Source organism: Engraulis encrasicolus, chromosome 20, assembly GCF_034702125.1.
Source record: "Engraulis encrasicolus isolate BLACKSEA-1 chromosome 20, IST_EnEncr_1.0, whole genome shotgun sequence".
In the NCBI taxonomy this organism is placed as follows: domain Eukaryota; kingdom Metazoa; phylum Chordata; class Actinopteri; order Clupeiformes; family Engraulidae; genus Engraulis; species Engraulis encrasicolus.
Window position 1 is genome coordinate 6,136,864 of NC_085876.1, and position 15,000 is coordinate 6,151,863.

General features: G+C 40.7%; 2 protein-coding genes across 5 annotated transcripts in view; one reads left to right on the forward strand and one right to left on the reverse strand.

The window, feature by feature from the left end:
• si:ch73-109i22.2 (SH2 domain-containing protein 2A) overlaps nt 1-7,520 on the reverse strand; it is a 16,159-nt gene extending 8,639 nt beyond the window's left edge. Inside the window, exons 1-3 of the mRNA XM_063185222.1 lie at nt 7,443-7,520; nt 3,150-3,349; nt 734-909 (exon numbers count right to left, since the gene is read on the reverse strand). Of these exons, the coding sequence (XP_063041292.1) occupies nt 734-909; nt 3,150-3,349; nt 7,443-7,470 (404 nt within the window). The 5' untranslated portion in view covers nt 7,471-7,520. The remainder of the gene's footprint in view (nt 1-733; nt 910-3,149; nt 3,350-7,442) is intronic.
• A 3,032-nt stretch (nt 7,521-10,552) lies between these two features.
• Nucleotides 10,553-15,000, forward strand: part of si:dkey-240h12.4 (death-associated protein kinase 2) — a 40,330-nt gene continuing 35,882 nt past the window's right edge. The window contains exons 1-2 of one of the 4 annotated variants that reach the window (XM_063185226.1): nt 11,557-11,707; nt 14,162-14,201. In XM_063185226.1, the coding sequence (XP_063041296.1) occupies nt 11,703-11,707; nt 14,162-14,201 (45 nt within the window). In that variant the 5' untranslated portion in view covers nt 11,557-11,702. Of the gene's footprint in view, nt 10,650-11,556; nt 11,708-14,161; nt 14,202-15,000 lie in introns of those variants that run through there. The other 3 variants (XM_063185229.1, XM_063185230.1, XM_063185228.1) reach the window with 3 other exon arrangements.

The following is a 15,000-nucleotide window of genomic DNA, read 5'->3' on the forward strand; positions in this document are numbered from 1 at the left end:
GAGGACAGTAATGGAGAAATAAATGGGGGGGGTGTCAAAACCGGGTCACTGGCATAGCAGTACATGCCTAAGCCGTTTGGCACTTATTGATGTTTTGGGCCACCTCACCTCGGCCCTTTCTCAGGGAGTCTTGAACTAATGTCTTGATGCCTGCACCCGTTTTGAAAGTGTGTGTGTGTGAAAGTTGAATGTGTTGAAAGGCGACCATGACAGGGTGTGTGTGTGTGTGTGTGTGTATGTGTGTGTGTGTGTGTGTGTGTGTGTGTGTGTGTGTCCGTGTGTGCACAAGCCAAGAGCCATACATGCAGTAGCCTACTACTGTGGGGCCAATAACAAATAGAAACATTGTCTCTGACTAAGCCTTTGAGCCGAGAACTTGTATATTTCTGTTGTTCTTCGTTGTATTTCACAGGTGTCAGAAAAAAACTTCAGTTGTTTTTATTACAAAGCAACAGCATACTGCAGGTCAGTCTTTGAGTTTTTACTGTAACATGCAATCAGTGTGCAACGAGACTACACACAGTCTCACATCCAACTCGTTTGTATACTGTATGTCACTTTGTCCAGGCCACAATATATGACGCCAAAGGTTACCCCCTTTGTGTCGCATTATAGTGATGCTGAAGGCAAAGATACCCCTTTTGCATTGCACAGTGATGCAAAAAGCTGCCACTGTGACAAACATGTTTCAGTAAGTACCTCGTATAACACTGTGTTATGGGACATACTGTACCTGCGGGTGGCAAAGCCGTGCAGCCATTGCGGCAGGGGCTGGCCCTCGGTCTGCAGGCGCGGCAGTTGGCTGCGGTGGAACCAGAGCAGGGTGTGGGCACGCAGGGACGGGGACAGTGCCTCAAGTGGCCCGGAGGGACCCAGCATCAATGCAGGGGACAAGCGCTTAGCCACTACCTGGGAGAGAGACACATACACACGAATATATAATATAATATAATATAATATAATTGTCATGCCCCGACCTGCCATGCCCCAACCTGCCAGGAGATGTCGCCAGCCTGCATCAGCCCCTGGCAATCGGCCTGGGAAACCCCAGCCGTCCATGCTGGCTCATGCCCCTGCCAAGCACCCTGGGAGACCCCGTGGCAGGTGATCAGGGGAATCACCTGCAGCTCATCAAACTCTTCCAGTCCATTGTGAAGTCTCCATTTAAGTCCTTGTCATTTGCTCTCCGGTGCTCGGTCATGAACATTCCTTGCAGACACTCTGAACCCTTGCTGCTCTGCCTCTGAGAATTCCTGCCTTGAACTTTGCTGAGAAAAAAACACAGTGGTCGTAAGATTACCCCTTTTTGTTTGTTTGGACTTTGAAAGACTTTTGTGTTTTGATTCCTAAGAAAAAGAAGAAAAGAAAAGAGAATCTTTACGTTACTTACCTTCATCCTGTGTTTGCTCTAAAGACCTGAAAAGAAGATTTCTAAGTTTGCCTTATTACTCACCTGTGTAACCCTGTGGAATTAATAAAACCCTCTGATTGAACTTGATCTCTCTGTCTCCTGCGTTAGTGCTCTGGCTAAAGTGTAACAATAATATAATATAATATAATATAATATAATATAATATAATACAATAACAGCACAGGGGACAAGAGCTTTGCCACCACCTATGAGAGAGGGACACATACAGTAGGCTACAGTCCACACAACACACACATAATGTAATACAATAGTGTGTGCCTTTTGTTGAAAGGACATGAAAAAATGGGATTGACACGAGATTCTCGACTGAAAGCTCAAACTCTGTTCTCATGATATAATATAATATAATATAATATAATATAATATACAGTACAGTACAGTACAGTACAGTACAGTATAATATATAATACAGTAAATTGACATACCAATAGACACATACACAATACAGACACACACACATACACACACACACACACACAGAGTGGAAAAGGAGACAAAGCCAAGACAAAGGAGATGAGCGAGGGATACAGGTGGTAGAAAGTAAAGTAGAGATGGAGGCATGCAGAGAGAGGAAGTCAGGAAGATGGGGAGATTACATACATGTCACTCTGACATTTGGAGACAGAGACCAACGGCAAAAAGAGTGCTGCTGGTGGTTTGAATGGTAGCGGTTTAGAATGAGGCCAAGGCAGAGGATAAAAATACACACATAAGCATACAGTACCACACACCGCAGAGCACTGCTAGTATCCTGCATGAGGAGAAGGTACATCTTTGTTTATGATTGCAGTGTTAATGAGTGTACATGTGTTGTTGTTTGCAAATGTATACACATGCATGTGCAAACGTGCGTGTGTGTGTGTGTGTGTGTGTGTGTGTGTGTGTGTGCGTTGCGTGCGTGCGTGTGCGTGTGCGTGTGTGCGTGTGTGTGTGTGTTTCACTAGGAACGAAGGAGGAGAGAGTGTGTGTACACAGTGCGTAAGTGAGACTGTTAATATGTCACACTGCATTTTTCAGTTTGCTCTCCTACAAGGAAATCCACTTTGACTTCCTGTTTCTAAAGGTTAGGAGCCTACTTGCACAAGAACCACACTCACCTCCGAAGAACAAAGAGACAATGCACAAAAGGCTTTAAAGTACTTGCAAGTTGTTATGTTTGTTGTTGCATGGAAAAGTTAGACTGAACAGTTGAACACACAGAAAACATATTTTGTAAAGCTTTAATGCATTTTCATTTAGTCTGTCATGGAAAAGCTATCGTGAACTGGTGAATGCAGATCTTCCTCAAGCCAATTAAATTGTTTTTTTTTTTGTTGAATTAATGCTTTTTGTTTTACTTTAAAATAGTACGATGTTCTTCTGTGACTTCTTGGTCATTGAATCATTTTACTGACAGTTATCAGAATTTTCAGTTATTGAAAGGTGAAAAAAGAATAGTTTTCAGTTAGAACATGTTGTGTCGTAATCTGATTACCAAAGATGTGAAACCCCACCTTTGCAGAGAGCACTTCCTGTCCTGTTTTGGTTCCCCTAAGCACATGATTGGTTGAGGACAGACTGCTGATAGGTTCAATACAATGTAATTGGACTCAATTCTGCATTTTTGTAAGAACAGACATATATGACAATAGTGATGAGCAATGACATTGATAGCAATGAGATTTGCTCTCAATAGAGCTTATTTAATTGCGACTGGACTAGTGATGACTCCTCTCACCTCACTTCCTGTCTGACTGACCGCTGGGTTCGATGGTGGCCCTGTTTCCTGTTGGGCCCCTGGGCGGCACTTGATGCTGCGGCGAGGCTTGATCGGGGGCTTGCGGGCGGTGGATAGGTCTTGAGTGCCCGCTGGCACGGGCTGCATCGCTGGGATGGGCAGTGCCCTCACTCGCTCCTCTCTCTGTTTGTCTTCAGCATCTGTTACAAGAATGCAGTCATGACGACATCAGAACACAAATGCCTTTTTTTCTGGTAGGCCTACAGCTCGACAGCGCAACTCTGCTTTTTTTCTTACGATTGAGCTGTGTCGTGCCTATTCGAAAAGCACAAAGTGGCGGCCGAGTCACGCTGTGTCGAGCTGTAGGCCTACCAGGAAAAACGGCAATGGAAAAGAGGCAAAAGACTGTATAAGAACAGAGACCACATGTCCTACAGGAGAATGCTGCAGCATATTGTACATAAACACATAATCTATTGGAGAACACTACAACATAGAATCTATCGGAGATCACTGGAGCTACATTCTATCGGACAACAGTGAAGTGTATTGGCAGCTGTAGCCTAAAGGTTAAGTTTTAGAATTGGAAGATTGCAGATTCGAATCCCATATACCATCCATGGCTGAAGTGCCCTTCAGCGAGGCACCTAACCCCACATTACTCCATGGACTATAACCAATACCGTGTAATAACTGCAAGTCACTTTGGACAAAAATGTCAGCTAAGTGTAATGTAATGGAAAGTTATGATACATAATCTATTGGAGAACACTAAAGTTACAATACAGAATGTATTGGAGAACACTGCCGTCACAGTATAGAATCTGCTGGACAGGACTGCTAGAAAATCAGACACTAGAACAGTCTACCCAAGAACACAACCATAACTGTCCGTATAACAAGGCATCCACATACAGTGTGAAAACAATGTCTTTGAATAGGGGAACAGACAACACCACCCATATAGAGGAAGCACCCTCTAGTCCTGAGGTGGACAACCTTAGACCTATGGTGTACAAACACGACCCAAACATGGAAAAAAATAGCCTGCAGTAAAATAAATAATTATGTGGACTGCAGTTACATTAACCTGGCCTGGACCATACCCTCGTACTAATTTCATTCGTAACATGCAAGGAAATTGTCTTTGACGCAGAGTGTTTACGTCAAGCAAGGCCAGGCTAAAATGAACCTTACATTAAATAATAGATCCATTGCAAATCAGGATTTCAGAACTGGGGTGCCATGTTTTTTAACAGCTTCATCAAACAATGCAGCATATGAGACGGCCTGCAGGCTCTCAGATGTATAAAGCAGTTGGTCTTTCACCACAAACAAGTTAGAAATGGATGCACATGCACATCATTTTGTGTTTTGCCCTTGGAAGCATAGTTTTTCAGTAGCCTATGCAGACCGCCAACAAAGAAATGTGTCCATCGCCACACTAGTTCTACTGCACATGCATGATAACAGTTTTTGAAAACAGGCGCACAGCCTTTCAAGAAGAAAAAAGACTACAGCCACAGCATGACCAGAGCAGACAGAGTAGACAACCTCAGCCTCAAGAACTTACTAGACATTTGAAGGCAACAGGTACACATCACAACACAGCATTGACATGAACACAACCTGTACATCACACCATTGACATCACAACATTGACATTTAAATATAGCCTGTACATCAAAACACAGCACTGACATTTGAAAACAATCGGTAGGCTATATCACTACACAACATCTGCATGTCAGGTTTATGAAAAAAATTACCCAGCCAATGCATGACTGAGATCCCACAACCCTGCATTAACACATAGCCACTACAGCCTTTGGACTGGAACACATCCCAATACAGCCTCTACACACCATGAATTTTGCTGCGCTAATTCAACACTGTATGTGTAAAGTATACATTTGCGCTTACTGTTTATGCTCTACAACAGTGCCAACTTCAATAGGCCTGCTACAAGTGTTGAATTAACACATGCAAAACACAATTGGTTGATTTTGCAGTATTCATTCAACAAGTTGAATTTTGCTCTATATTGAATGAGACAATATATCTTATACTGCATTGAGCTCAGAATAGTGTTGAAGCAACACTGCACAATTTACTGTGTACATTTCAACACTACCTTTTTATGACAATAGCCTACTGTCTTGTACATACAGTAGACAATACCAAGCTCAACTCAGCCTCTTTTGCTGTGGGAAAAGTGAGTGGTCACGGTCATGGTAGGAACTGAAAAGAGGACAGAGTATCACTTTGTTTATTTCGCATGTTTCTATCTCCTTTTAAGGTATCTGGCAAACAAAAAGTATATCAGAACTGAAAATGTTTGAAACTTTCAGAACAATTGTCCAGAATCTATTTTTTTCTCACACAATTAACATACTATACTGCTCACTGAAAGAACAGTGGCCATAAATTACAGCATTTGGGTAAAATATGTGCAACACAAATGTATCAAGACGAAACTATTAATCCTGCCTCTATATATTTATGTAGATTCAATGTACATAGATTGCGCACACAACAAAGATGTATACCAACTGCAGCTTGTTTAAACTTTATACAAATCCATAGATAGGCCTACACAACAGACATGAAGAACATGTGAAGAACCATTTTGGCTCATTCTGGCACATTGCCATTATATTCAAAGCGTTACTTATATTATATTATGTACTGTACTAGTGCACTCTATATATCATGCATGTATCAAATACTAAAAGAAATATACATGCATTCATTTCTCCTCAATAAATATGCCGTTCACATGGTCTTGGTTTTCTTTGGTTTTTGTGTTTCAGCACAACGAATTAAAACAGTTCCTCTGTTTTCCTTAGCAGCAGCCTACACAACAACATGGTGCGAAAACCACTGAGCACACAGTACATTTTGCAGTGTTAATTCAACACATAAAGAGTCAAATTATGACTCATATAACAAAAGAAAAGGTTTGGAGGGCTGCAGTGTTAGTCTTGAAGTGTAGGTGCTCTTTGGTGATAGAAATGATAATGAACTGATGATGAGGTATCCAAGGCATTCTTCGAATATAATTAAAAGCACTAAATCATACTTGATTCATTTAAAAAAGGCAAAGATGTTTTGGTCATAGTATGGCCATCATCATTCAGTTCATTAACACTTACGTAGTTGGTCTTACTCTCTAAGTGTTGAGTTAACACAACATTTATTGTGAAGTCACAGTGAGCTTTATGCACACAGAGAAATGGAAGTACTCCTGTAATGCAGCATGTTGCTCTGGCAGTACCTTTTTTTGCATAATTACCGTATACACTTTTAAATACTAATGTATGTTTCCTTCTGAGATACAGTGTGTTGATCTGTGCTGTGGGGTACAGAATTGTAGGCCTACTGTTTCAGGGGCGAAAGGGTAGCACAAAGATCCTGTAGATTGTAGCGTAGAAGCTGTTCTGCTAATTCTGTGATGCTACAAGCGTAACTTCCATTTGACTGGATGTGTATCATCTTATTTTAGTGCTTTTATGGATCCTTCCGTGAGGAAGTTCATCTGTTTTTAACTATGGCATTGGGTAAGTTTAGGTTGAGCAGAAGGCCTACGAGAAGGCAAAATGCACAACAGCACGGAAATACAGCCAGCACACTTTTTTGTCTGTGGTTGAAGGCTACATCCTCTTGACATTCACAATGTTTGATATATTTGACAGAAAACCGTAGGCAAATGGCAGTGGCACTTGTACATGACACAAAGATTAATTTCAGCACATAACCACATTTAACAAATATACAATACACCATGTGAAATACATTATTTAGACTTAGAGAGTATGACCAATGCGATGAATACATTTGACTCTTTATATAGACCTATTGAATTAACACTGGACATTTTACTTTGTATTTAGAAATACTGATCCAATCTTATAGCATGCCCTTAGTACACAAATACACAAGCAAAGAGTATGTGAGGAGTGGTCGTGACTATTCCGAATTCATGTGGGCCACTGCAGTTTGTTACTTTGCTTCTCGCATAACTTTTTGCACTGATGTTCACCTATTAGATAAGCCATTTCTTATCATAACACACAACTGGCTGGAAAGTACAAAGTAGACATACAAATACTACATGAACTTGTATGTATGACTTTACTTTACAGCACATTAAGGGGAAATGCAGTGTAAGGATGAGGATCATGACAGTTTAGTAAATGGAAGCAACTATCCAGTCAATACACATTTTTTTATCAACTAAAAACAAAACATTTTGGGATAAAAAGTAAAGATATTAAGAGAAAAATTACAAACCTTTGACCTTCTGGTAGTCAAAATCCATGTTGGTGCATTGAGAGACGTCATCTGTTTGAGAAGACAATCCCCTGTTCATCGGTTCCTGTCCGAATGTCTACTTGTGTTGTGCGCATGCCATGTTCCTGTGTGTGTGTGTGTGTGTGTGTGTGTGTGTGTGTGTGTGTGTGTGTGTGTGTGTGTGTGTGTGTGTGTGTGTGTGTGTGTGTGTGTCTGTCTGTGTGTCTGTGTGTGTGTGTGTCTGTGTGTCTGTGTGTCTGTGTGTCTGTGTGTGTGTGTATGTGTACAGTATGCATGCTTTTGTTCATGTCTGAGTTATTTTAACAATGTGTTTACGTGTATTCACAAAGGATGTATTGGTCAAATAGCTTTGCCTACAGCACCTATATATCTGAGTGTGTATGTGTGTGACTCTAAGTGTGACTAACATGCATGTGACTTGGATAGTTTGGTGCCATAACTGGCTTTGTGCAGCTCGCCTCGCTATTGCTGCCACTAAGTATAAGGCCACTTCCTCCCTAAGACAGGAGGAGGAAACAGCCTGATCATCTTTCTTTCTTTCTTTCTTTCTTTCTTTCTTTCTTTCTTTCTTTCTTTCTTTCTTTCTTTCTTTCTTTCTTTCTTTCTTTCTGCTTGGTCAGAGGGGGGGAGTTGACTTTTTCTGGGTTTTTTTAAACCTAAGATTTAGGTTTGTTTTTTCTTTACATGGTTTGATTGTGTAGTATGGGTTTGTAAATGTGATATTTGTTCTTGTTAAAATTTTAAAATTCAAATCTTTCTTTCTTTCTTTCTGTCAGTTTTTCTGTTCCCCTCCCGTAGGTTAACTAAACTCATAAAATACTATGCAGTATAAAAAAACTACGTTGATGATACAGACTGTAAAGGCAGAGTATACTAACTTGTCTCATTGTTTGCTATTGTCTGTAGGCCTGCCCGTAACATTTCATTATTACAGCACTATTCTTTATCATGAATGCCAAATAAATCTCTATTGTAACTCTTTTACATAACATGGGACAGACTGTTTTTCCCATTCCTGACAATTAAAAAACAATTAAGGACAGATAGGCCTACAATAAGAGCAGAGCTTGAAGAAATGTATTTTTTGTGACTATAGGTAAAGAAGAGGAGATGCAAGCTTTCTATTCAAACATTCAGCGATTTAGCTTTCTTTCATATTGTTTTCCTATAGGTCACATTATGGCTGGGTAGACCACAGTTTGATTCCAGAAAAGATATTGCGATCAAGGACTACACAACAGTTACAAACACAGTGGGAATCGTATAATCATAGGCTATTCTTGATCATCACACAAACATGACTACTGTACACGGATGTGCCTCTAGAGGGAGCAAGAACATTAGAATTGACTGAAGGGGTAAATGCTTCTGGAGACTTGAGAGTTTGAGCCAATGGGATATTCAGCTCAGTGGTTTGAGCATATGATGGTGTGATGTCACTGAACACTGGTCTTTATGTGCAGCTCAAATCATCTTTACAATTCAGCTATTTAGACTGCTTTACCTTTACATTCAGCTATTTAGACTGCTTTACCTTTACATTCAGCTATTTAGACTGCTATCATTTCAGTATTCACTGATTCTTGAAAGTTTGTCAAAAACAAGTGCTTATTCTGTTGAAAATCAATTACATTTTCATGAACAAAATGAATCCAGGTAATGACCGAGGGGTCTGTTACACAAATGTAGGCTACAGTTATTTGATGATTCCCATGGACAGACATCATAATTTCAATTGACTAAAAAAAATAATAATAATAATAATAAAAAATCACTGATGGAATTGAAAACTGTACTATCACCATGACGTAGAAGAATGTATTGAAGTGGTTCGGCAGATATGCACATAGTGAGTGTAAAACAATATTTTCTATTATTTTCTGATTGTTCAAAATGTGTCCATTATTCGTCACCACAATATTTTAACAAAAGACAATTAATTCAGGAATGCACAATGTCATTGTCATTACTTAGGACCCCTTTTCAAACCTTCAGCTCTACTGCATAGGCCTACTTCACTATCACATAAGCACCTAGCTTACTATTTTGTCTTCAATTTGTTAATTTGTTTGGACATTGGTACTGTCCAAACCATAAACTGTCAACACTGTCTGGGGTTTTAGTAGTATTATTATGCCTATAACAGTCCTACATAAATGTTAATTATACTTTTTCAGAAGATGTATGAAGCACCTGAGAAACAGAGCGAAAATAAAATGGCAAATGTGAACGAACTATGCATATTAGATGTAAAAGAGTAGTTTTTTTTCACCCACCGTCAGATGTCATCAACGTCAGATTTTGTTCCATATTTTACTCAGTTGTGCTGGTTAATGAAACATTACCAGACGTAGGCCTATTAGTAATAGGCCTAATTGTGATCCAAAATACTCTAGTCGCCACTGGGGTGCATTTGGAGGGTTTTTGTCACCATCACCCAAAAAACCTGACGGTGATGACATCTGATGGAGGTCACAAAAAACACAGAAGAGTTTTACGCGTTTTTGACAAGTTTTAAGAATATGCTTACAATATGTATCAATGATGTTGAATTATTAAAGTAATTCACTGTAACTTTCAACAGTCAACTGTAGGCCAACTATGAACACACAAACATGATTACAGGCATCCGCCACTAGAGGGAAGAAGAACATAAGATTTGGCTGAATGGGGAAATGCCTACTAAACATGGGTCAATTCAGGAGAGTTGGTTTGGAAATATTGCCATAATGTCACTGATAAACAGTGTGTTATTTTGTGGAGTTCAAATCACGTGTGTGAAGACAATATTGCATTTTCGCAAGGGTTGGGCTGTGCTACTGTCGCATGTTCCATAACATGGCTATTACCACTAAAATATAGAATAACATTTCTGATTATTTATCGTGTTCTTGCAATTTCACAGACTAGGTAAACTGTTGCAGCAGCAATGTATTTGCACAACCACCCATGGATTGTACAGTAAATGAACTCGAATGCACGACGTTTCAACATTCAACTCAACACGTCATACTGTGCCTACTGTGGGAGTCTGATATCTCTTGGAGCGTGCGTAAAATACACAAGTGCGTTGTCTCCTCTGCTCAGACAGACGGATGGATCGGAGACGTCTGGTTGAGATTACCATGCACAAATGTGGGGCCAGGATGAATGAAATTGTCTCATAGGTAACCATCTCTGTGTCAGGTAACTTTTGCACGCTACGCTAAACAGGAGGCTATATACGCAGCTTTTTGGGAAGAAAGCACACTGATGTGGCACGGGTTTATGTGGTGTTGGTTTATTATGTTGGCTCATATACTCTCAATCGCCGGTGGAATACGATTAGACGAGCGTTTGTTACCCTTTGGTACCACAGAGGGTGCCGTTTCTAGCGTGTATTTTAAAATATACACATTAATGGGTGTTCTTTCCAAATGTGCGTTTCTTGTCCAGTGCGCAGTCACGAACTGCGATGTTGCTTGTTGGCTTCCTCACAGGGTTGTGCAAGGGACCGTCAAGATTATTACTATGGGATATTTTTAATGGGCAGGTCATGTGCATCACTGGTCCTTTCATTTTGATATGTAGCCTTTCCGTGTAGCGTACAACACGATGACCTTGCCAATCTATGACCCATTGACTGAAGACGAAAAGCCTGGTCGCGCGCTGAGATTTGAGTTGACACATACTTTCAGTTACGCTCTATTGCTCACGCCCCGTTCCAAACAAATATTTCTGCTCCACATGGTCTGGGACTAGTCAAAAAGTTAACCATCATTACAGATTAATTGAAATGGTTTTGGGTAAGTCATACGAGTATTGCAGACAAATTTTGATATATCTTTGAGCTGTGAATGTATTTTTATAACAGCAGATTGCATTGCAGCTATTAGCAGGCACACCTAGATCACTAGGCTACCTTACTATGGGCAGAATAGTTAGCTGTACGCATACAATATGTCGGTCAACTGATGACCAATCGCCAAAAATGCACTGTACGTGCCAACCTACTGCATACTTTCGGTTCACCTGCAAGGACTTTAACGCCGCCCTCCGCGTCAGATGTTTTTAAGGGAAAATAGGAGGAGGCTCTTTTCTCTGTGTAGTGGGCTTCACACGCAGTAGCAGTTCGTGTTTAAACTGACATTGGTCGACTGTAAGCGGGATGGTACTGAGATATTTTGGATGTTGCGTCCAACACATTGAAGCTTTAAGACGTCTAGCAAGCTGTTTTTGTCTACTGGGAGTATCTACAGCATGAGGTAGGCTATGTTTGGGGAAACTCACAACTTGATTTTTTTTAGTGCGCTACGACTCACTTGTTGGCATGGACACTTTGTTTTTTATTGCTTGGCATTGTGTAAGTGTTTGGCTTGAAAAGAAAAGAAGTGATTGTGGGATGTCATTCAAACAGCCGTTTTCTCAGGTTATGGTAGGCCTAATTGCCTGTTCTATGAGATATTTCCTTCTCTCTCTCTCCCTCTCTCTCTCTCTCTCTCGAAATCAAATCATAGTCCTCGTGTAAGTCATGCACACTGAAATCTAGATAGGTTTCCTATCTCATGTAGCCTACTTGTAGTACATATGTAGTGTTCTGATGCTTGGTAAAGCCAAACAAGTGATGGTGCAGAGTAGACACGTTTGAATTTCTTTCCTAGAAAACCTGGCTCCAGATCCTGGAAAACCTGGCTCCAAACCAGGATATCTCCGAGTTGACCCCCCCCCCCACACACACACACACACACACACACACAGCAGCATTTACACCATATTGTACAACCAACCTCAACCTCCACCCTTAAGCACACACAAACACACACAAACACTCACATACACACACTAAAACAATGGCCGACTCCCGTCCTGTCCCACCAGGGTTTTAAGACTGACTGACATCCCTCAGGGGGTGTAGATGTTGCTCCTCAACATTCCACCCTAAATCCTCTCCGCCTCCCCAAGCCGCAGAACCCCCGAAAGGAGAGACCAGGGCGTATTCCCAGGTACAGCTTAGGCCAGTGGTTCACAGTGGGGGGGGATTTTTTATATAATATAACCATTCCAAAAAAATGATAACAGTATCCATTTATATGTTGTGTATGAATGTGATTCGAATGAATGTGTTAACTTTTCCTGTGATTTTTGACATTAAAATTCAGCAAAGATTATTTCCATGACGCACCCCCAATAAATTCCCAAACGCAACAGCCAAAATAATGTTCCGTTTGGAAATTTAATGTGGGTGGGTCATGGAAATAATCTCGGGTCCAAAAGGGGATCTCAGCAGAAAAAGCTTGGGAACCACTGCCCGAGGCTATCATACAAACTCCTGTTGCCTGGCTTTGTCATCCGTAAACTTCTGCTCGATTTTCATTTCCCAGCAAAACGGATTCCCCAAATCCTGTCATTGAAATGTATTATGAACTCTTTTGGCCTCTTTTTCAGTCTTTTACTCATCCAAAAAGTTCTATTTTGTATAATTATTGCACACTTCCTTTGGCCAGGTGCGTAAGAGTGGAGCCCCTGGGTCACTAACTTAACCCATTGTGTCCTGGAAACACATATGCGCTGCATTTGGGATTTTAAGATTTGACCTTTTTTATGAAATATGTTGGTATGTTAGAGCTGAATGAACACATTATAATGCAAGAGGAGGGTATTGGCTTTTAAATGCAACTTAATTCATGTTTGTACGTGCTTCGGAGGCTGAGATATTTAGTATTTAATAGGCAGAGGGCACCCTTTCCCAAAAAGGGCTTAGGACAAAATGGGTTAAGAGACAAGAGAGCTCCCGCATGCTGTTCACATTTGCAACGTTTACTTGCAACTTTACTTGCAACGTTTCGACTGTTGACCTTATTCAAGCAATTCAACAGTCAAATTATTGCTTGAAGAAGGTCAATAGACCGAAGCGTCGCAAGTAAATGTAAATGTAATGTTGCAAATGTAAACAGTGTGCGAGAGCTTTCTTGTCTCACTCACCCAAAAATAAGAAATGTTTCTGAAATGACCTCTTTGCTTCATTACATATTGAAGACAGACAACTTCCATCAATGTACTTACATACTAATAAGGCATTCGTAAGTGCTGTCTCTGCGTTCTGTTCAGCTCCTTGTACACAGTCTGTCTCTTAATTTGATGAGTTGCTTTTTCAGTTTGAGTGCTTGTTTGGGTTGAAGGCTAAGCTGACGCTAATCTAAGGTCTAACCTCAGCTTTCAGATTCGTGCTGTTTAAATATTTTAGGCAATGTGTGTGTGTTTGCCTGTTTGTGTGTGTTTTTACGTGTGTGCGTGTGTGTGTGCGTGTCTGTGAAATGTGTTGGTTTTTGAATGTGAACGAGAAATGTATTTGAATGATTTGCAAATCAGCATGTGTTGTTTTCTGAAGTGTTCTGGACATAGAATAAAACTATGTGTGTGTGTCTCTGTACAAGCAGCTTCAAATGCAGTTTATTCAACACTATACTCAGAATATATGGTCCCATTCAATTTTAGTGTTAAATTAAACTCTTTGGGTATTTAATTGACACTGTTAAGCCATACATGCTCTACTAAAACAGTGTGAAGTTCAACTCTCTTATCGCAAGTTCAACACACGGGCTTGATTTAACGCCAAATTGATCGGAAGAGCTGAATGGAGAGCTGAAACAACACTGTGTGTATGAGTGTAGTCTGTTGCACACTCATCCCATTCTTGCTGTTTCTCTTGCTGCAAACAGTACCATCCAGTCCTGGTGGGAGTTTGACGAGGACACAAAGGTTGTGAGTTGTTTCATTGCTTTATTACATACTGCACTACAGTGACGAAATGACGATAGCAGCTTTTTGGCTTTGGAGCTGCCTTGCTTTATCTCCCTCGTGTATAGCACTCTACTGCAGTATCTGGAAAATGTGTGAAGATTTTGGCTTTTGTGTTACAATGCTTTGACCCCTATGTAGCACACTACTAATGTGAATGAAGCTTTTAGGCTTTGGAGCCATCTTGCTCCCTTGGTAGCATACTGCAGTATGTGGAGGGTGGGAGAACACTTGCTTTGGTGTTACTTTGTTGTCGCTGTCCTCCTTTCAGTCATAGCACGCTACAGTGACTGCATTTTTTGGCGTTGGTGTTACCTTGCTTTGCCCCATACAAGCTACATTATAGCAAACAAATTAAGCGTTTAGGCTTTTAAGCTCTGTTGCTTCTCTCCCTTCGTAGCACACAACAAATAAACAAAATGCGCTTTTTGGTAAGTGTCTTGCTTTGTCCTAGCACACTACAATACGACTGATCCACCAGCCAAAATGGCTTGTGGATGTTAATATTGTTAATATTACTAGCCAAATACACACTCCCTAATGGGTCAAAGTGGCTAGTAATTTGATCTATTCTACCAGCCAAGCTGAAACTTCACCAGCATTTGGCTGGTTAGCTGGTGTTCATTTAGAGCCTTGCACACTACACTACAGTCCATTGTTGTAAGTGAGTGAAGCCTCTTGTCCTCAGCATGTGTCTGAATAGTGCAGTATGTGGAGAATGAGTAGAGAGCATTTTGGCTAAAGTTGTAGGCTAGCCTAG